This window comes from Thamnophis elegans, chromosome 14 (assembly GCF_009769535.1).
Source record: "Thamnophis elegans isolate rThaEle1 chromosome 14, rThaEle1.pri, whole genome shotgun sequence".
NCBI classification, from domain to species: Eukaryota; Metazoa; Chordata; class Lepidosauria; order Squamata; family Colubridae; genus Thamnophis; species Thamnophis elegans.
Window position 1 is genome coordinate 10,111,039 of NC_045554.1, and position 22,527 is coordinate 10,133,565.

At 47.1% G+C, this 22,527-nt stretch overlaps 2 protein-coding genes across 2 annotated transcripts in view; one reads left to right on the plus strand and one right to left on the minus strand.

Moving 5' to 3' along the window:
* IFT140 (intraflagellar transport 140) overlaps window positions 1-12,271 on the plus strand; it is a 100,890-nt gene extending 88,619 nt beyond the window's left edge. The window contains 8 exon segments of the mRNA XM_032231021.1: window positions 1,379-1,522; window positions 2,722-2,850; window positions 4,178-4,360; window positions 5,408-5,614; window positions 6,557-6,769; window positions 8,086-8,252; window positions 9,268-9,409; window positions 11,291-12,271. Of these exon segments, the coding sequence (XP_032086912.1) occupies window positions 1,379-1,522; window positions 2,722-2,850; window positions 4,178-4,360; window positions 5,408-5,614; window positions 6,557-6,769; window positions 8,086-8,252; window positions 9,268-9,409; window positions 11,291-11,491 (1,386 nt within the window). The 3' untranslated portion in view covers window positions 11,492-12,271.
* Window positions 12,272-12,377: 106 nt separating this feature from the next.
* TELO2 (telomere maintenance 2) overlaps window positions 12,378-22,527 on the minus strand; it is a 35,687-nt gene continuing 25,537 nt past the window's right edge. Inside the window, exons 18-21 of the mRNA XM_032230432.1 lie at window positions 21,976-22,075; window positions 20,605-20,669; window positions 19,526-19,641; window positions 12,378-13,017 (exon numbers count right to left, since the gene is read on the minus strand). Of these exons, the coding sequence (XP_032086323.1) occupies window positions 12,899-13,017; window positions 19,526-19,641; window positions 20,605-20,669; window positions 21,976-22,075 (400 nt within the window). The 3' untranslated portion in view covers window positions 12,378-12,898. The remainder of the gene's footprint in view (window positions 13,018-19,525; window positions 19,642-20,604; window positions 20,670-21,975; window positions 22,076-22,527) is intronic.

Sequence of the window (22,527 nt, forward strand, 5' to 3'; positions counted from 1 at the left end):
TCCATTTTTCCTGGTCTGGCCTTCAGGTGCTTTGGAGAATAGCTTGACCCCTTCCTCTCTGTAGCAGCCCCACAAATATTGGAAGGCTGCTATCCTGTCTCTCCCCTGGTCCTTCTCTTCACTAGACTAGCCATGCCCAGTTCCTGCAACCGTCCATTGTATGTTTTAGCCTCTAGGTCTTTGATCATCTTAGATACTTAGATAATTTAACAGTGTTCGAAGGGACCTTGTAGGACATCTAGTCCAACCCCCTGCCCAAGCAGGGGACCCTACACCATTTCTGACAGATGGCAGTCCAGTCTCTTCTTGAAAGCCTCCAGTGATGAAGCTCCCACAACTTCCAAAGGCAACTTCCGTTCTATTGATTGTTTGTTCTCGTTGTCAGAAAACCCCTCCTTATTTCCAGGTTGAATCTCTCCTTCGTCAGTTTCCATCCATTATTCCTTCTCTGGTCTTTGGGAGTTTGGGGAAATAGCTTGACTCCTTCACCTACTCCTTCATAGTCCCAAAGGTGCTTTTTTCAAGAGGCAACTGGACTTTTTCGGTTTTTCCTTGAAGGCGTTTCACCTCTCATCCAAGAAGCTTCTTCAGAACTGGAGAAGCTTTTGGGATGAGAGGCAAAACATCTTCAAGGGTGAAAAAAACCCAAGAAAGTCCAGTTGCCTCTTGGAAAAAAAGCACCTTTGGACAACCACGATCTGGATGACGGAGGCTTTCCATGGATGCTCCTTCCAAGGGGCCAGTGGGTGGTTCAAAGTGGAGAAAGCATCGGGTTTTGTCTCTGTTCTGAGCGAGGCTTCCCAAGAGCATGAAGCAAACTCCTTGTTCCAACAAAAAACCCTTTTATTAATTGACTGTGAATTCTGCTCATTCACATCCAGCAAAGACTTTCAAGGGCGGATTTACGGTCACAGACTTTATCTGGCTTGGAGAGCTGCCAGGCTGATATCTGCAAAACGTGCCAAGGAGCCTCCGAGAGTCACAAACCAATTAAACGAACTAATTGTCTCCTGCAAACTCCACTCCCCTTTCGCTCCTCGTTTCCTCTTGGAGGGGCCATTCACCGTCCACCTGTGGCCTTACTCCCAAGTTGACCCCTGTTCTTTAGCTGCTCCCTTCATCTGGCAACTCTGCGCATGCTCACAGTGGGAACAGGCTCCAGCTGTTTCTCTGCCTCACTGATGTCTGACTCTGAAGGCAGCTGATAACTGGCATATGGCCCTGGCCCCCTCTCTGCCTCCGACACAGAGCCTTCCTCAGAGCCTTCCCCAGACTCCAGGACTGGCCCATCTTCCTCCCCAACCTCCTCACTGTCAGAATCTGCTGCCAGCTCTGCTTGCTGCTGCCAGGCCACAACAGTTTCTCTTTTTCTCTTCAGGCTGCCGAAATAGCAAACGCAACAGGCAATTGGGCAGCTTCTTATCACGTGGCTCGTCAGTATGAGAGCCGCGAGGACATCAAGCAGGCGGTGCACTTCTACACCCGGGCTCAAGCGTTCAATAACGCCATCCGTTTGTGTAAGGTACGGGTAACTTGCAATGATCCCTGAGCTGCTGAGGTTACTAATTGTAGACTTTCTGAGTTGTGCTGACTTGGCTTTCTCCATCAAAAGGTCGAGGTTTCCACCCCCTGGACGAGGCTGAAGACCCTTCACATCAGTGGTGGGTTTCAAAAATTGTTCGAACCTACTCTATGAGTGTGGTCTCCTTTGTGGGAGTGGCTTGCCACCCATGTGACCGGATGGGAGTGGCTTGCCCCCCATGTGACCGGATGGGAGTGGCTTGCCCCCCATGTGACCGGATGGGAGTGGCTTGCCCCCCATGTGACCGGATGGGAGTGGCTTGCCACCCATGTGACCGTATGGGAGTGGCTTGCTCATGTGACCGTATGGGAGTGGCTTGCCGCCCATGTGACCGGATATGAAGATGCCAACGACACTTGTCAGAACCACCTTAAATTACCTCACACACAGCACTGGCATGCATAAGAATATGATGTAAACTTGTTTTTTAAAAGGCATCTTTGGTTTGCGTTAAAACAACTTCAACACACACAATGTTCTGATTGCACCACAAACGCAGGAGTCATCCTTACCTTTCACAGAGGCCCTGAGTTTTATAAATAGGAGCCTGATAGTATAGAATAATCCTATCCAAGGACCAGTGGTGGGTTTCAAAAAAGTTTGGAACCTCTTCTGTAGGTGTGGCCTGCTTTCCGGGTCCACTGGTGGAACCTCTTCTAACCGGTTCGGTAGATTTGACAAACCGGTTCTACCGAATAGGTGCGAACTGGTAGGAACCCACCTCTGCTTCACATGTTCTCAGAAGATGCAACCAGAACCCAACGCTTATAGCTGGGCTAGTGGTCACAGGATCTTGTTCTTTTTGTCAAAGTGACAAATTACACCTCAAGTTTTACCAGGGTCGACACATGTCTAGAAAAGGAATGGGACTTTTATCATCTGGATTTAGTTTACAGGCAGTCCTCATTCAGCGATGAGCTTCTTAAGCAACTGTTTGTTAGGAGAGTGATTCAAAAGGTGATATTCCTCATATGTATGATCTTTGCGGGTTTGTAAAGCCAAGGAAAGCTGAAGGAAGATCGTAAGCACAGTCGCCTTTTTAGAAGAAAAACATGGGAAAGGGCAAGCGCAAATCTCTACTACTTTTAACCACGAAAGGCCTGAAAGTGAAGTTTGTTTGTTTGTTTGTTTTAAACCAGGAAAACCAGCTGGACGACCAGTTAATGAACCTGGCCCTTCTCAGCTCCCCAGAAGACATGATAGAAGCTGCCCGCTACTATGAAGGAAGAGGAGAACAAATGGACCAAGCTGTGACTCTCTACCACAAGGTATGCCTTCATCCCAGTGTGGGTACAGAGTACAGAATATAACAGGGGATGGAAGGGACCTTGGAGGTCTTCTAGTCCAACCCCCTGCTTAGGCAGGAAACCCTACACCACTTCAGACAAACAGTTGTCCAATCTCTTCTTGAAAACCTCCTGTGATGGAGCCACCACAATTTCTGAAGGAAAAGTTGTTTCATTGATTAATGTTTCTCACTCTCAGGAAATTTCTCCTTAGTTCTGGGTTGCTTCTCTCCTCGATTAGTTTCCACCCATTGCTTCCTGTCCTGCCTTCAGGTGCTTTGAATAGGTTGACCCCCTGTTCTCTGCAATAGCCTTCAAATATTAGAAGACTCTTAGCATGTCAACACAAGTCCTTCTCTTAGTTAGACTAGACCAGGGGCCCTCACACTATGCCTGTGGGCTGGATATGGCCCACCGAAGCCATTAACCCGGCCTACGCAGGACCACGAGGCTACCCTGCCCACATCACCCCGCCTACCCACTGGCCTTCACCCGCCTTCTGGAGGCCGATGAAGCCAAAAACGGGATGCACTGAGGCCTCTGGAGGCCAAAACCAGGCACGTTTTTTGCCTCTCTGGCCTCAAGAGAGGGAGAGAAAGAGACAGACATACGCCCACCCAGCTCGTCCAGCCCCCAACAGTCTGAGGAACCATAAATTGGGCCCATTTAAAAAGTTTGAGTCCAACTTTAGAACAGAATAGAATCACAGAGTTGGAAGGGACCTTGGAGGTCTTCTAGTCCAACCCCCTACTTAGGCAAGAAACCCTACACTACTTCAGACAAATGGTTGTCCAACCTCTTCTTAAAGACTTCCAGTGTTGGGCATTCACAACTTCTGGAGGCAAGCTGTTCCACTGATTAATTCTTCTAACTGTCAGGAAATTTCTCCTCAGTTTTAAGTTGCTTCTCTTCTTGATTAGTTTCCATCCATTGTTTCTTGTCCTGCCTTCCAGTGCTTTGGAGAATGGTTTGATCCCCTCTTCTTTGTAGCAACCCCTAAGATATTGGAACACTGCTATTGTTTCTCCCCTGGTCCTTCTTTTCATTAAACTAGACATACCCAGTTCCTGCAACCGTTCTTCATATGTTTTAGCCTCCAGTCCCCTAATCCTCTTTGATGCTCTTCTCTGCACTCTTTCTAGAGTCTCCGCATCTTCTTTTTTTTTTCTTTTTTTTTTTGTATCATGGTGACCAGAACTGGACACAGCAGTGACTGAAACTCAAACAAATTCTGCATCGGCACAAAGGAGTCGTCGCAAAGGAAGAGGTTGCAAAAAAATCAAAAAAATCTCTTTCCCCACCCTGACAGGCTGGACACTTGTCCAAGGCTCTGGAGCTGGCCTTTGCCACCGAGCAATTTGCAGCCTTGCAACTGGTTGCGGAAGATCTGGATGAGAAATCCGACCCGATCCTCCTGGCTCGCTGCTCCGACTTCTTCATCGAACATTCTCAGTACGAGAAGGCCGTTCAGCTGTTGCTAGCTGCCAAAAAGGTAATGTCGCATTTCCGGAAATAAGGCAGGAGGGTCGGTCCCGCGAATTGAAAAACCTGTACTATGGATTTGCTTTCTGAATGGTTTTCCCAGAACAAAAGTTTTTGTAATAAAAATAATCAATCTTTAAATATAGATAGATGATAGATAGACAGACAAGACAGATAGATATGATAGATAGATGATAGATGATAGATAGATAGATAGATAGATAGATAGATAGATAGATAGATAGATAGATAGATAGATAGAAAGAATACACAGACAGACAGACAGACAGAGGATGGATGGATAGGTAGATATAATTCGTGACCCGTCAAATGCGCGCCTGACAAATGCGCACCGACAAAACCGCACCCACCATCAACAAACAACATAGTGGGACGTGAAAACGTTATAAAGGGTTAGGGTTATAACGTTTTCGTGTCCCATTATGCTGTTTGTTGATGGCAGGCGTGGTTTTGTCGGCGCGCATTTGTCGAGCGCGCATTTGTCGGTGAACCGATATAATTAATAGATAGACAGATAGATAGATATAATAGACACAGACAGACAGATATAATTAATAGACAGATATAATTAATAGATAGATATAATTAACAGATAGATATAATTAATAGATATAATTAATAGATATAATTAATAGACAGACACAGACAGATATAATTAATAGACAGTCCTCGAGTTATGACCACAATGGATTCCAAAATGTCATGTTTCTAAGCGAGACATTTGTTAAGTGAGTTTTGCCCCATTTCACGACCTTCCTTATCACAGATGCGGATAAAGATTTATTGCCACCTTACATTTTCTACAAGAATTTGAGCTGCTAAGGGTCAAGGGGAAAATTCGCAGGAGATAAGAAAGGCATTCCATGTGGGACAGACTTAGATCTCTTGCTGGAGCGCAGAGACTCGTGACTAATGACGCATTTGACCCCACTCTCGGGCTCAGCCTGGTTATTTCCTACCTGGGCTAACTTGATTCCCTCCTCCCACCAGATGTTTAGCTGAGTTGGCTCTTGCATCCTTTCTATCTGTATCTCAGTACCAGGATGCCCTGCAGCTTTGCCTGGTGCAGAACCTGACCATCACAGAAGAGATGGCAGAGAAGATGACCATTTCAAAGGATTCCAAGGAACTTTCCGAGGATTCCCGGCGGGAGCTCCTGGAACAGATCGCTGACTGCTGTATGAGGCAGGGCAATTATCACATGGCCACCAAGAAATATACCCAAGCAGGGAACAAGCTGAAGGTAAGAAGGTGAGAGGAGGAGGAGAGCCTCAGCTGGTTTAATGGTCCTCGACCTATGACCACAACGGAGCCCAAAATTTCCATTGCTAAGCAAAGGCTTAGTAGCTAAGATGCTGAGCTTCTCGATCGGAAAGTTCAGCAGTTCAAATCCCTAGCGCCGCGTAACGGAGTGACTTCTCCCGTTCCTTGTCCCAGCTACTGACAACCTAGCAGTTCGAAAGCACGTAAAAATGCAAGTAGAAGCGTTCCATGTGCCTCCGCTTTGGGGTGCCGGGAGAAATCAGCCTAATTGGGTGTGTTTAACTTGCTCTCTCATTCCGAGAAAACGGGCTTCCACACAGCATCAAACTGGCCCGCCCAAGATGGAACTTGTGTTTATTGCAATGGTAGCCTTAATTTGGAATTAAGATTGCCGGGGAAAATATCCACAACCTCAGATATGCAGATGATGCCACTCTAATGGCAGAAAGTGAAGAGCTGTTAGAATCCCTAGCGCCGCGTAACGGAGGGAGCTCCCGTTTCTTGTCCCAGCTTCTGCCAACCTAGCAGTTCGAAAGCACATAAAAAATTCAAGTAGAAAAATAGGGACCACCTTTGGTGGGAAGGTAACAGCATAGTAAAATAAGAGTGTGTGTGACAGGCCAAAGATCCAGCAAGGAATATGGCTGTAGGCCTGACAGACAGCCTCTCCTCAAAAGGAAAACGATTCCCTGGAACACAGCTTATATGTGCTCTTTAACAAACCTTGTTTTAGACCAACTGCTTTATGTGGGTTGAAAGATGTAGCACCTTATAAACATAACTGAAACACTCTGTATCTCTCGAGGTCTTTGCACCAGCTTGCTTGCACTTGCTGATGAACAAGTGATTCTAAACCCCTTATGCTGGTCTGCGACTGTCACGAAGATTGGCTTTGATGCAACTCTACCCTTTTGTTGTGTAGGCCATGCGGGCTCTGCTGAAATCTGGTGACACCGAAAAGATTGTCTTCTTTGCCGGCGTCTCGAGGCAAAGGGAGATTTACATCATGGCTGCCAATTATCTGCAGACCCTGGACTGTCGCAAAGATCCAGACATCATGAAGAACATAATCAGCTTCTACACCAAAGGGAGGGCGCTCGACCTCTTGGCTGGCTTTTACGACGCGTGTGCTCAGGTGGGCGAGATCCTGCTTCAGATCCTCCATGCCAAACCTTCCCAATGTGGTCAGTTAGGAAAGAAAGACCCCTGGCCCATGATTAGCCAAAAATATGCTTTACTAAAGCCAAGGGGGTTACCGAGCAGGCAAAGCCGGATCTGAGATTTTCGCGCGCAAAAGATGCAATTAGTTTCTGCCTTGTTCACAGCCAAGCTCCTAGTTATCAATCAATCAGGTGTTAATAAATTGCTTGGGACACAGTCCCTTTCTTGTTGTCTCCACATTCTTTTGGTGTGACTTTGAGACAGCTGGTACTTCCCACTGGACTGTGCTGCTTGGGTTTGAGTCCTCTGAGTTTCCTCCCTATGTTCCCCCTCCGCGCTGCTCCCTCCCCACACATTACTGATGTCAGGCTGTCAGCTTGCGAGGCTTAGCTTAGTACGGGTGTCGGCAACCCATGGCTTCTGAGCCGCACGTGGTTCTTTGACCCCTCTCCTGTGGCGCCCTGCCAACCTGGTTGTGCAACCTGCTCTCCGTCCTGAGACACTGGCCCAACCCAGCCATGGCCAATGTCAACTTCGCTAACATGTGGGCTGGCGGGCTGGCAATGGGATCCAGGAGGAAGATACGAGAGAAAGGGGGGCAGGTCCGCCACTGAGAAATGAGAGGGAGGGAGAGAAATGGGAGAGAAATGGGGAGAAAAAGAGAAATGAGAAAATGATGGGAGAGAATGAGAGAGAAGAAAAAGAGAAACAAATGAGAGAGAGAGAAGGAGAAAGAAAGAAAGAATTAAGAGAGGGAGAGGAAGGAGAGAAAACAAATGAAAGAGAGAAGGGGAAAGAAAGAAAGAATTAAGAGAGGGAACGAGAGAAACAAATGAGAGAGAGAGAGAAGGGGAAAGAATTAAGAGAGGGAAAGAGAGAAACGAATGAGAGAGAGAGAAGGGGAAAGAAAAAATTAAGAGAGGGAGAGGAAAGAGAGAAACAAATGAGAGGGAGAGAAAGGGAAAGAAAGAAAAAGAAAGAAAGAAGAGAGGGAGAGGAAAAAGAGAAAAACAGAAATGGGAGGGAGGGCGAGACCCATTTCCCACAGAAGACACCATGAGGCACAAAACCTGGGTAGGCGTGGCTGGGGGTGTCATGTGACTAGGCGGGGTGACCACACCCACCCAGGTTTTGTGGCTCCCAGTGTTTTCTGTGGGAAAAGGGCCCAAATGGCTCTTTGAGTCTTTTAAGGTTGCCGACCCCTGGATTAGCAGAACGACAAGCACGACACTCCATTTCAATCGCCTGTCAGTAATAGAAGAGGCCGCTGCTCTTTTTCCTTCCTTGCAGGTGGAAGTGGATGATTTCCAGAATTACGAGAAGGCCTTGGGAGCCCTGACCGAGGCGTACAAGTGTATGTCCAAGGCAAAGACGCGCAGCCCAGTCGAGCAAGAGAACAAGCTTGCACACTTGCAGAGCAAGATGACACTGGTCAAGAGATTCATCCAAGCCCGGAGGTGAGAGGGAGGAGCCTGGGGAGATCTTTATAGCAGCGTTTCTCAACCTTGGCTATTTTAAGATGGGTGGACTTCAACTCCCAGGATTCCCCCAGCCGGCAGTGCTGTTTTATAGTGCAGGTAGTCCTCAGCGGAGGGCCACAATCTTAAAAAATCCCCAATGATGGAGTACTCAGAACTTCTGGAGGGAAGCCATTCCATTGATTGTTTTGTGAAGAAGTTTCTTAGTTCTAGATTGCTTCTCTCCTTGATTAGTTTCCACCCATTGCTTCTTGTCCTGCCCTCAGGTGCTTTGGGGAAGAGCTTGACTCCCTCTTCTTTGTGGCAGCCCCAGAGATATTGGAATGCTCCTATCATGTCTCCCCTGGTCCTTCTTTTCATAAGACTAGACATACCCAGTTCCTGCAACCATTCTTCATAGGTTTTAGCTTCCCATCCCCTAATCATAGCAATAACTACAGCACTTAGACTTATAGTCAAACTATTCTCCAAGGCACCTGAGTGTAGAACAAGAAGCAATGGGTGGAAACTAATCAAGGAGAGAAGCAACTTAGAACTGAGGAGAAATTTCCTGACAGTTAGAACAATTAATCAGTGGAACAGCTTCTCTCCAGAAGTTGTGAATGCTCCAACACTGGAAGTCTTTAAGATGATGTTGGATAGCCATTTGTCTGAAAGGGCATAGGGTTTCCTGCCTAAGCAGGGGGTTGGACTAGAAGATCTCCAAGGTCCCTTCCAACTCTGCTATTGTATTGTATATACCACCTCACAGTGCTTCACAGCCCTCTCTAAGGGGTTTACGGAGTCAGCCTCTTGCCCCCAACAATCTGGGTCCTCATTTGACCCACCTCGGAAGGGTGGAAGGCTGAGTCAACCTTCAGCCTGGTGAGATTTGATCTGTCAAATTGCAGGCAGCCGGCAGTCAGCAGAAGTAGCCTGCAGTACTGCACTCTAACCACTGCGCCACCGAGGCTCTATTCATCTTTGTTGGTGGTGTTTTCCCCCCCCCTCCTAGGCTTTACTCCGAGGACCCTAAAGAGGCCATCAGGCAGTGCGAACTGCTCCTGGGAGAACCTGATCTGGACACCACCATCCGCCTGGGGGATGTGCTTGGATTCCTGGTGGAGCATCATTTGCAGATGCAAGAATTCCAGATGGTGAGTGTCTCCACAAACCACTTTAAATGATTCTTATTCAGCAGCGTCCACCGCACTTTACAGCTGCAGATATGTGTAGGGGGACTTCGTAATTAAACGCCTCTCTAGGTTACAAACGGTAAACATTCCTAAAACATTATTCATTTTACTGTTTATGCCACGTGTTGGTTTGGGCAGTACATTTTAATGATTCCCCTGAAATTTTGAGCCCTCGGAAAGTATATACTGCTATTATAGGTAGCCCTTGAATTGGGACAGTAATTGAGCCCATCGTTTTGTTAAGTTGCAGGAGTCATAAAGCAGGTCACCACCTGATCAGACTCATGACAGTCGTTAAGTGAGCCCCCTTGTTTGCGATGGGGCACTTTTCACTCCATAGGGTAAAGCAAAAATGTCGTAAATCAGTTGTGTGACTACATTGTGCTGGCAACTGTTAAGTTGCTGAATACTCAAAATTCAGTCAGGTGATTGAGGAGTGTGTGTATGTGATGGACACCAGAAGTTTAAATCTGGATCATAAGTAGCTTTTTCAGGGTCCATTGTAACTTCAGTCACTAAGCGGTACTGAGCTTGTCGATCAGAAAGATCGGCAGTTCAGCGGTTCGAATCCCTAGCGCCACGTAATGGGAGTGAGCTCCCATTACTTGTCCCAGCTTCTGCCAACCTAGCAGTTCGAAAAGCACGTTAAAAATGCAAGTAGAAAAATAAGAACCACCTTTGGTGGGAAGGGAACAGCGCTCCGTGCGCCTTCGGCATTTAGCCATGCCGACTACATGACCACCGAGACGTCTTCGGACAGCACTGGCTCTTCGACTTTGAAACGGAGATGAGCACAACCCCCTAGAGTCAGGAACGACTAGCCCATATGTGCGAGGGGAACCTTTACCTTTTAAATGTAGAGACATTTCAGATAGAAGAGATCTCCTATTTGCCTTTTGCAGATTTGTTATTTCTGAATCTGCAGGTAGTGTCTGATCCATCCTGAATAACTCCCAGTCATTGGTGACAGGACCTGGGGACGATGTATAAATTCAGTAATCCGGGCCTCGCTATCTTACCATTCGACAGTATTCTGGTACCTCTTCTCCCCACCTGGATGGATGGGGAGAGAGGAAGTCAGAGGAAGCAATTATGCAGGGCCATCTGGAGAAGAGATGATTCACACGCTTCCAGCAGGAAGCATCCACATGGCTCACTTTCAAACAGGGAAGCCAGAATTACAGGCCAAAAGGAACTGCTCTTCTCAACCCCCTAGGTGCTCTCTAGCGTTTGAGCAAAGAAGAGACAGCGTTAAAATGTACAGGAAGGAATAGAAAGAGCACTTAGACTTATATCCCGCTTCACAGTGCTTTACAGCCCTTTCTACAGAGTCAGCCTCTTGCCCCCAACAATCTGGGTCCTCATTTGACCCACCTCGGAAGGATGGAAGACTGAATTAACCTTGAGCCTGCTGAGATTTGAACTGCCAAATTGCAGGCAGCCGGCAGTCAGCAGAAGTAGCCTGCAGTTTTACACTCTCACCCCTGCATCACCATGGCTTAATGGTTGTAGGTCGAGGACCACCTGTATGTATTAATCCAGGGTTCCCCAATCCCCGGTCCGTGGACTGGTACAGGGCGCTGGCATGCCAGTAACCGGTCTGCAGAAACAAGTGAGGCCCCATCCACAGGGTGCAGGCAGCATGCAATACCACGCCCCTCCGGTCCACAGAAAAAGCTTTCTCTGTGGAACTGGTCCCTCGTGCCCAGAAGGTTGGGGGGCCACTGTATTAATCCAGAGTACAGAGCAAGTTGGCCAAGGCATCTCCAGCCACTTAAGTGTTCTGGGCTGGGCTCAGACCGTAGAACAGCCTGTGAACGCCATTCCCTTCTTTTTCAACAGGCCTATCGGTACCTGGAAGAAATGCGGAAGAAAATCCCCTGCGTGAATCTCAACTACTACGTCAACCAGCAGACGGTCGAGGCTGTGCACCGAGGACTGGGCATCCCGCTCAGCCGAAACGTCCCTCCAGAGAGAGTTCGCCACAACAGCGTGGAGGACAAGGAGGTCGAAGAAGTGGCCGACGAAGCAGAGCCCTCCTGAACGGCTCAGGGGCACACCGCCGTGTTTCGGATGTGGTGAGGGGAAAGACCAACGGACTCTGTAATCCTTGCTCTGTAATCCTGTCGATCCTTGGGAACCTGGGCATTCCCAAGGCCACAGGTTTTTTATATCCCTTTTAAAATACTCCAAAACGGTTTCAAAGATGTATTCTTCATATTTGTATTAAATATTTTAGATACACAAGTCGCTTGTGTCTTTTTGTGCGGCCTTAAACCTGAAGAACAAGAGGCTGGGAATGGCAGAAGAGTAATACAAAATAGCAGGAATAAACTGAATTCTAGGCACTCTTAAAAGGCTCCAGTCTGGATTGATCCACTGGGACCAGAGATTTAGTCTTCCAAGCTTTCGGACTCGTGCTGGAGCTCATCCTCATGGAATCTCTCTCTATCGGAACATGTGCTTTGGGCTATTCTATGTATAGTATTTATGTGGTACATGGTTAGGTGTGGCTTCTTAATGGTTGATTGGGGTGTCGATGGCTGGCTGTTGTTTCCTTGTGCTGCCAAGTCCTTAAGCCGGTGGTAAATCGGCATGCCTGTGGACTGACAAAGGGGACCGTTTCGCAGCTTCAATCCTTTCCCTGGCTGTTTTTGTACCTGCTCAGCCAACAATCTGAATAGCTGCGAAATTGAATGCATGTCCTAATAGGCTTTCCTGTCAAGATGACTGAATTTGTCAAGTGAATCCACTTTCTTTGACTGCAGAATCCCTTGTAAAGAACGAACCCTTTAGAAAAATAGAGCCTGTCCCAGCTCAGAATGGTTTTTAATAAAATTTCCCCCTTTATTTGGCTTGGGAAATACATTGTCCAGCCCCCCCCCCCCCCCCCCCCCCCCCCGCCCAAGTCAACACCCAAGGCAGGCATCATCAATTCCTACTTGGAGCAAATATGGGATGTTTTGGTTTTTTTTACCCTCTGGGAAAATGTCCAACAGTTCTAAAACTTTGCTTTTGACTTTCAGTAAATTGGCTAAGACCAGGAGTCAGCAACCTGTGGCTCTGGAGCTGCACGTGGCTCTTTCATCCCTCTGTTGCGGCTGTCGCCGGCCAGCTCCACAACTGATAGAGCTTTCGGTTCGGACAGGTAGAGGAAAAGGGATGCCACATTAGGAGACTCTATGGTGGGGGAACCGGACTTCCGGTCGTCTCCAGAATTGAATGTGGGGCTTCCGGTTAGGACTTTTGTGGCTCTTTGCGTGTTTAAGGTGGCCAACCCCTGGCCAGGACCATAAATAACTAGGACTAAATTTACATGTCGGTTAGCAACAGCATCCGTCGGTTGTAGGTGCCACACTGAGCCCAGATGTCTTCCAGCTCGGAGCCCCTTGCCCCTTTCTCCTAAAGGCCTGGGGAACCTTTCCAACTTTTTAGAAAGCCCCTTTAGGCTCAAGCTGTCTTATACTCCAGAGTAGCCGATTCAAGCTTTTTCTTCAGGTTTTCCATCAGGAGCAGATTCTGCAACGCTAAATGCCTGCAGTCGCCATCTGGGTCCTTCTCCGCGACATCTATAAAAAAAAATAAAAATAGGAAGAGACGGAGAAGAGAGGGGAAAAAAACGACTTGAGGAAATTCCTGTAAAGCATTAGTTGAACTGTCAAGCAGAGGAACAATAAACGGAAGTGAAGCGGGATATGAAAAGGGTTTTCTGTTGGCCTTTTATTTAGCAACTTTTATTACATCGTGTCCTTCCAGTTACAACCGTACTTTCTTGGCATGAAGATCAAAAAACAAAAAACACGTTTCTATTTTTTACACGACCCTTGACTTACGACCACAATCGAGCCCAAAATTTCTGCTGTTAAGTGAGACATTTGTTAAGTGAGTTTGGTCCCATTTTACGAGCTTTCTGGCCACAGTTGTTAAGTGAATCACCGCAGTTGATTAGTTATTAGCAATAACACTTAGCAATAGCACTTGTATACTGCTTCACAGTGCTTTACAGCCCTCTCTAAGTGGTTTTACAGAGCAAGCCTATCGCGCCCAACACTCTGGGTCCTCATTTTACCCGCCTCGGAAGGACAGAAGGCTGAGTCGACCTTGAGCCGGTCAGGTCAAACTACTGGCAGTGGGCAGAATTAGCCTGCATTACTGCATTCTAACCACTGTGCGTCATGGAGGGAGAGAGGAGGGAGGGAAGGAGAAAAAAAAGCAAGAGCACTTAAGACATATACCGCTTCACAGTGCTTTACAGCCCTCTCTAAGTGGATTTACAGAGTCAGCCTATCGTCCCCAACAATCTGGGTCCTCATTTTACCCACCTTGGAAGAACGGAAGGCTGAGTTGACCTTGAAGTTGGGGAGATTCGAACTGCCAAACTGTTGGCAGCCGGTGATCAGCCGAAGTAGCCTGCAGTACTGCACACTAAGCACGGCACCCCCATGGCTCCTGACCCAGTAACCCAGTTGTTAAATGAATCTGGCTTCCCCATTGACGCCGCTTGTCAAAAAGTCGTAAAGGGGGAATCGCATAACCACACAGCAACGGTCATAAATATGAACCAGTTGGCAAGCCTCTGAATTTTGATCACATGATCATGGGGATGCTGAAAAGGTTGTAAGTGTGGAAAGAAAGGTCACAAGCCAAATTTTTCAATGCCGTTGTAACTTTGAAAGGTCACTAAATGTCAATGACTGCCTTCATTCTCCTTAGCCACAGAGCTGAGTAAATATTGAGGATGTTGTTTTTCAGAAATGTGATTTTTAATCAGAAATACAAATACTTAGCATTGGTTTTCCCATAAATACTTGGGGTTTTTTCACATATGCAGTGACAAAGTTCTGTGCTGCTGCAATGTCCATAAGAAAAAAAATGGCTACAGAGGTATAGCACCATCTTGTACCAATTATCAGGACATACCTCTAACAATCTTTGGACCATTATGTTATTATTCACTTTTAATGTCAATACTTTTTAATTATATTTTAATGTTAGTATTTTTTAATATAGTGTAAAAACTAATGTGCATTGCTGGTCTTTGACCGTAATAAAGATTTTACTTACTTACATACTTACTTACTTGTTTTTTTTTTTTTTTGCAAAATATTAGTCGGTATATTGATTGGGGCATCCTTCCATGAAGATGCATTTATTTGTATTTCATACTAGCCAATAACCCTGCGTTCCCCGGGTATTTATAGGGGGGAAATATCTGGACCAAACGTACTTTTGAATGTTGGATTTTCCCTCTTACCAGAGGGAGCCCCCTTGTGGAATATTGTGAAGCCGTTATCGTGGCAACTTCATTGTGCTGCACGCTAGAAGCCATTTCACAGCAGTAGAAGCCAAACATTGGTGCCTTAAATACTATGCAGAAAACCTAACAGAAATCAAGACAATGGATGTCTCTGAAGATTCGCAGTCCTCCAAGTCGTGGTTGTTCCAAAGGTGCTTTTTTTTTTCAAGAGGACACTGGACTTTCTGGTTTTTTTCTTTGAAGGCGTTTCGCTTCTCATCCAAGAAGCTTCAGAGCTGAAAGAAAAACCAGAAAGGTCCAGGGGCCTCTTGAAAAAAAAAAAAAGCACCTTTGGGACAAGACGATTGATGGCTCTCTACTCTTCACCCACAAGGATACAGAGGCGGGTAACATTCAATATTCATATCCAATTATTACTTATCATAACAGCTCAACATTGTATACCTTACTATCATTATCAATTTTTATTTAGCTATACCTATTGTCACTAAATTTAACTAAGTTTAGCTAGTTTTAAATTATACTCTTCCATCTATCAACCTGTATCTCTCCAATAGCAAAACAATCTTATGTCTTCTTCTTATGTCTTGAATGTTACCCGTGAAGGGAAGGTTAGAAATCCTTTTGGACTAAATATAAAGGTTATTAATAACAATAACAATAAAAAAGAACAAAATTAGACACAGCTAAGTTTTAATTATTAGGGGGGGGAATGTTATGATATAGGATATAGTTAAATAAAGAAAGGATAATGATAATAAATTATATACATGCTATGAGTATAATATAAGGGAATTGGATGTAAATGGTAAACAGGGATTTGGAAAGGAGGATTAGAAAATTTTTGGTATTAAATATTATGGATGTTTAACTAGAATAGGATATGAGGATTTAATGTTAATGGAGGATTTTATAAATAAGTAAATGAAATGCCAGTATGTGGTTATGTATTAAATCTTGGTATATTTTATGATGAAGGATGTTTAAATAATCATAGTCAAATAAAAGTGGAGGTATGATGATGGTAATATAATAAATATCCGAGTTAAGATATTAGAATCAATATGAATTATATTTGATGACGGTGGAAGAGATGCACAAAAGCCTTTTGTAACCAACTGATACACTTTCTACAGTATGTAAAGAAGGAGGATTTGTATGTTTGTTTTAGAAATAAAAATTTCTAAAAAAAAAAAAAAAGGATGCAGAGGCCACCATGCATCACATCTTAAATCAGCTCCAGTTCTGCCCCGAGACAGCTGTTGGTAGGTTTGGGAGGGAGGAGCAGCTGTGTGTGTGTGTGTGTGTGTGTGTGTGTGTGTGTGTGCGTGCAGCCTGGCATCTTTGTTTCTGACCCGCTTGCAAAGTGGAAATCAGGATATGAGACTAGCAAAGTCCCAAAAAGGTTGAGGATATCCTGTGCGCATAAGTTGAGCGCTCGACTCCAGCCACCAGGTCAGGCTGGGTACATGACTCACTCCCACAGGCCCCGCTCTCTTGCTAAAGCGGCAGGAGACTTCGAGAACTGGGGCTAAGGGCGCACTAAAGGCCATCGTCTACATGTGCCCCAAATTACGCCAAAGCGCTAAACAAAATTTTTTTTTTCAGTGCTAGGGACCATCTTGGATATCAACCGAAGGGCAAATTCGCTCTGCTCTTATTTTCTGCCTCCTCTGAAGTTGGCCCAACTGTGGCCATTTTCTTTTGGTAGCTTTTCTCTAGGGCAGGGGTGTCAAACTCGACTTCACTGAAGGCTGCATCAGGACCGTGTTTGACCTCGGGGGCAAACACAGTCTGGGGTCCACAGTGGTGCGGCCAGGGTGGGCATGGCCAGCTCAACGTCATATTGGGGGTGCCTGTGGTGGCCCGCAAAAATGGGCTCCCGAGCTCCGTTTTTGGCGGCGACGGCCTCCTGCAGCCCTCCGCCAGCAAAAACAGAGCTCGGGAGGGCCGTGTGCAGCCCTCCCGAGCTCCATTTTCACTGGCAGAGGCGCCACGGGCTGGTCCTTTCCTGTTTCCAAGGCAGCCCCGCAGGCTCGATCTAAGCACCCCACCTGCCAGATCCGGTCCCCAGGCCTTGAGTTTGACACCCCTGCTCTAGGGAGTTTTCTCCCTGCTTCAGGGCTGACACAGCGTGTAGCAAAGGGGTAGGGAAGGGCCGTGTAGAGATAGCTGGGGTGCGGTAGCCAAAATAAAACTCTTTCGCCTGGGGAAGATGAAATAATAAGAAAGGTTATGGACTGTGCTGAAATGGACAAACTAACTAAAGAAATTCAAGGAAAAGAAGAATCAGAATTCTACCAGATATGGGATAAACGGTATAGCTGGATGGAGGAAAGAAACAAGAATCAATGAAGGAATATAACAAAACTCAAAAAATAATAGTTATGAGTAAAATAAGAGGGTTAAGAATGGTGAAATCCAAATGAAATACAACAGAAGGGGAAATAGTATAAGGTGAGCGGTATCGATTGATGATTGCTATTATAAATTCCTGTTCGTACTGTATTGTGTAAATGTGGTGTACGTCTAGGTTTTGTGTGTGTGAATTTTACATGTTTGTTAATAAAATAAATAAATAAATATTCTTTTGCCTGGGAATAAAGGATGTTGGTGCAGGTGTTCAAGAGGTGGAGACAGAGGTCACCTAGCAACGACTATATGCTGATTGGACCATGTGATTGGTGACTCTGGGGGGGAAATGACAAAGTTTAACTTTTAATTGGGCGTAAACCCGGTGGGAACTTAGCACCAGTTTTTCACCAAGAATGTGCCAATTTGATATGTCCCAATAAAACTGTTCTTTGAGGAATTTGCCTGTCTCGGAGGGGATGTGTCACTCGGAAGCTTGACATCAGCTTCTCCTGTTAGCCTGAAAGCTTCTGTGAAAAATTTAGTTATTTTTTTACACACGTCAGCCGGGGTTGAACAATTGGAGCACTGTTCTAACATGCCAATGAGCAAAAATGTCTCTCTTCCATCTTGAATATCTTACAAAATAGAGTTGGAAGGGACCTCTGAAGTCTTGTAGTCCAAGGGTCCACAACCCCCAGGCTGGTGACCAGCGCCGGTCCTTAGCTCCTCCCCCCCCAGGAACTGGGCCATGGAAGTGAGTGAGGTCCCATCCAGGCCTCAGAAAAAAATGCTCTTAACGGGATCCCTGCCACCCAAAAGACTGGGGGCCGTTGTTCTACTCCAGCCCCCTATCCACGCAGGCGTCCGGGTTCCAAGACACAGTCCCAACGCAATCAAACCTCTGAGGCTTAGGTGTCCCTCAAAGTACACATTTATTAGCACACCAGGTGAAAAGCCGACTCTGAAGTTCCCGCAGGTTTCCCCGCCCAAATTAGAAGTCAGATTTCTTTTCCCCCAGTCCACATGTCCAATCCAGCCATAGGCCCAACCCCAGTTGGTTCCAGTCCACGCCTCCCCAGCACCTTGTGAGAACGCCCTTGTTTCTCAGAAGAAATAATTTTATTTTGGCTACGAGTCCCCAGCTATCTCTACTCCCCCCGTCCTCCCGTTTCCCACAGCTCCAACCAGCCCTGCAGAAGATCCCAAAATGGCTTCAGGGTTGACAGCAGGAGGCCCTATTTTTGAATTTTGCGCTCCCCATGAGACAAAACTGTTCCACCCACATCATCTAATGCCCCGTTTTTGTCCCTGACTGGTCCGAATGCAACTCTTGCTCCTTTCAGCTCCGACGCAGGAAAGATATCGCTGACTCAGCGAGGACGGCCCAGAGGAGGAGGAAAGCCGCTTTCTCCACTGTGTCATGGGAAAGGAGGACTTTTGCTGGCCTCTTCCCTTTTAAGGGCACAGGAGATGGGTTCCGAGGCAGGGATCAAAGGACCGGCTCTGTCAAACATTACTTCCTCTCCGTCCTTCCCCCCCGTGGGAAGCCGTCTTGCTTCCTGCTTATTCCTGGCATCTCACCCTTCAGGAGTGAGTGGTGGTCCAGGCCCCCTGCTTGGTGACCTTCTGGGCACACGGAAGATCCCATCATCCATTACCTCCCAGTGTGGGATGTTTTCTCCTTCACTCTGGAATGCCGGGAGAAATCAGCCTAGCTGGATGTGTTTAACTTGCTCTCCCATTCTGAGAAAATGGGCTTCCGCACAGCATCAAACTGGCCCGCCCAAGACCGAACTTGTATTTATTGCGAAGGTAGCCTTAATTTGGAATTAAGATTGCTGGGGGAACCACAACCTCAGATATTCAGATGATGCCACTCTAAATGGCAGAAAGTGAAGAGGAACTAAAGAGCCGCACTTTGGCGAATCCCTAGCGCCACGTAACGGAGTGAGCTCCCATTACTTGTCCCAGCTTTTGCCAACCTAGCAGTTTGAAAGCACGTAAAAAATGTAAGTAGAAAAATAGGGACCACCTTTGGTGGGAAGGTAACAGCGTGCCATGCTCCTTTGGCATTTAATCATGCCAGCCACATGACCACGGAGACGTCTTTGGACAGCACTGGCTCTTGGCTTTGACATAGAGATGAGCACTGCCCCCTAGAGTCGGGAACGACTAGCACATATGTGTGAGGGGAACACACATTGTTTAAGAAAAAGGTTAGCTAAGATACTTTTAAGAAGTGTATTCAAACTTCGGTTTCTCATCCTTGGTTACGGCTGCATTTGCACACATAAATGCTTTGGTTGGGCTTAGCAGTGCTTCTGGCCACAATGACGTCTCCCCCTAGCAGTGGTGTCAGGTTGGCGCTGAAAATGAGGTGTGCCTATCTAAAGCTTCAACGAACACATCAAAAACCTCCTAGCACTCCCCTTCCCAATGGCCCGTTTTCCCCAGCTTCTTCTCACCTGCCAGCCAGACTCGAGTCTCTAGAATTTCCTCCGTCAGGTCGTCCAGAAGGTACTCAGCAGGTACACTGAGGAGTATGGAGGAGACTGAAGACAAAAGGCCATGCCGCACGTATCTGCAGAAGAAAGAAATGCCCTGGTGAATGCAGGAAAGCAATAGCAATAGCACTTAGACTTATATACCACTTTACAGTGCTTTACAGCCCTCGCTAAGCGGGTTACAGAATCAGCCTTTTGCCCTCAACAATCTGGGCCCTCAGTTTACCCACCTCGGAAGGATGGAAGGCTGAGTCAACCTTGAGCCGATCAGGATCGAACTGCTGTCAGTGGGAAGAGTTAGCCTGCAAGACTACATTCTAATCACTGCGCCACTAGCTTTGGGAGAGGAAAACAAGAAAAAAATCTGCCTCTGCCTCGAGCTATTTGCCTCCTTGCAGTAAACAGCCCGTTTCAGTTTCAGCTTCAGCACAGCCTGATTAGCACAAGCAACTGATTGTCGGTTGGATGGGCCACCCAGCGATCAGCTGTTTCAGGCTGCAGTGGTTGCCATAGCCTATTGCCACCTCCATGAGCCCCATTTCCGCCCGTTCCAAAAGGCGGGGATCAGAATGGGCAGAAAATGGGGTGCGCAGACGCCGAAAACAGGGGGACGCAGAGGTCAAAAATGGGGTGCAGAGGCCGAAAATGGGGTGCGCAGAGGCAGCAATAGGCAATGGCAATCCCTGCAGCTGGAAACAGCTGATGGGCCAACAATCAGCTGCTTGTGCTAATCAGGCTGTGCTGAAGCTGAAACTAAAACAGGCTGTTTGCTGCAAGGAGGCAAATTGCTGGGAGGCAGAGGCCAAAGGGTGGGGGCCGGCAGGAGGGCAGGGCTACATACGGTGAATAAGGCGTACCCAAATTTTCACCCTCCTTTGGGGGGGGGGGGAGCGCGTCTTATACTCCGAAAAATACGGTACTTTTCAAATTCATCTAGGTCAGTGTTTCTGCTAGTTGGGGAATTCTGGGAGTTGACATCCAGCCATCTTAAAAGTCCCTGAAGTTGAAAAACCCAGATTTAGGTCTTCACAAAAACTTACGTGTCGGTGTGGAAACGCAGAGCCCAGATAAATTCCAACAATGCCTTTCCCATTGCAGGTGTTACCTGTCAAAAAAAAAAAAAGAGAGAGAGAGAAACGCAGAAGAAAATCCAGGTGAGCAAGAAAGAGAAGGAGAATCTCAAAGGAGACCCAGAGAGTGGGATAGGGAGTCATCAGACATTCTGAGATAGGAAAACCAAAGGATGATAAAGCTAACACGAAGGGAAGGGTTCAACCGCTATTTAATTCTACGGCAGTTGAGATGGGTATGTCCCAGTGATGGGATTCAGCCGGTCCACATCTATTCGGGAGAACCAGTTGTTAACTTTCTAAGCAGTTCGGAGAACCGGTTGTTGGAAGAAATCTCCTTTTGGTTTTTTCCCCCCTTTTTACAGGACTAATCCTGGAAGGAAGGCAAGAAGGAAACATTCTGGTGTTGTTTCTAGCCTAATCTTTATTGCCCTGCTTACAGAAACTGCCTCTCCGGTTAACCCTTATTACATTGTAACAGCTAAAGCAAAGAGCCCATTGACGTGAGTGACTTAAGTTGGCTACGCCCACACCGTCACATGATGTTGTGGCCCAGCAGGAGCCATTGGAGCTGCCACCAGACTCCAACAGCAAGGGGCCCTATGAGTTGGCTCTGGAGGATGTGGAGGACCCTGGACAGGGTTCCGACTCCGAGCAGGGCGCAGAGAGGCTGGTTGGCCACCAGGAGGCGCTGAGCCTTGGACCAGTGGGGAGGAGACAAGGGAGAGTGATCCGGACGCCAGCAGTGAGTTGTTCCTGGGTGCCCGGCACCGAAGAGCTAATAGGCGTCAGGAACAGTTGCGCAAGTACAGGAGGTAATTGCACTCAGCTGGTGGTCATTAGGCTCCTCTCCAGACTATAATAAGGACTGCTTGTGCACACGCCCCTCTTGCAGAAGTCAACACAGGAACTAATGTTGGAGAACAGAATTGTGAGCTTGGCAGGCTGGATTGCTGCCAAGACTTATCTGTGTTGGATTGCTGCCACGGCTTATCTGTGCCGGTTTGCTGCCAAGGACCTATCCGTCTGTTAATAAATTCCGGAAAGTATCTTTGACTCGGAGTGTGTTGGTGTGGGAAGAGGGGGTGTGTGTCAGAACACATGACCACTGGTCCACGCCTACACAGCTGGACATTAGGGCAGAGAACAGGTTGTTAAATTATTTGAATCCCACCACTGGCATGTCCGCTGTACCTAAGGCCTTGGTTTCAGGCAAAGGCGTGACCCCAAAGGATGGGGCTGTGCTGACACTCTGAAGGTTCCCATAACCCCCAATAGGAGAGGAAGCACAGGCCACTAAGGGCTTTCAGACCACATGAGAGCACTCTCCGTTCTTCTCACCGCAGCATGGACAGCAAAGTACACGAGAATTGCCAACGTGTGCACCAGTCGTCCTAATACCATGTGATCGTCCCCCAAAAGGTCAAAGGTGGTCAGAGGCCTGGAAAGCAGAGAGAAAGTGAACATTTTGATTGGTTTAGCAAGCCATGGGCCGGGCAACTGTTACACTCGGTGGGTTCACCTCAAATTGTTTGAAGCTCAAGGTAATACAGAGGTGGGGAACTATGGCCCCTTTATGACTCTTGGGACTTCCAACTCCCAGAATTCCTGAGCCAGCCAGCATGGGCCATAGTTTCCCCCATCCCTGATGTAATAGGCTAGGGTGATCACACAATTTGTGGTAGAGGATTTGCAAGGGTTGTGCAACGCTTCAGAATTACGGAAAACATGCAGATACCGAGGTGGCGCAGTGGTTAGAGTGCAGCACTGCAGGCTACTTCAGATGACTGCAGTTCGACTGTTCAAATCTCACCGGCTCAAGGTTGACTCAGCCTTCCATCCTTCCGAGGTGGGTAAAATGAGGACCCGGATTGTTGGGGGCAATATGCTGAC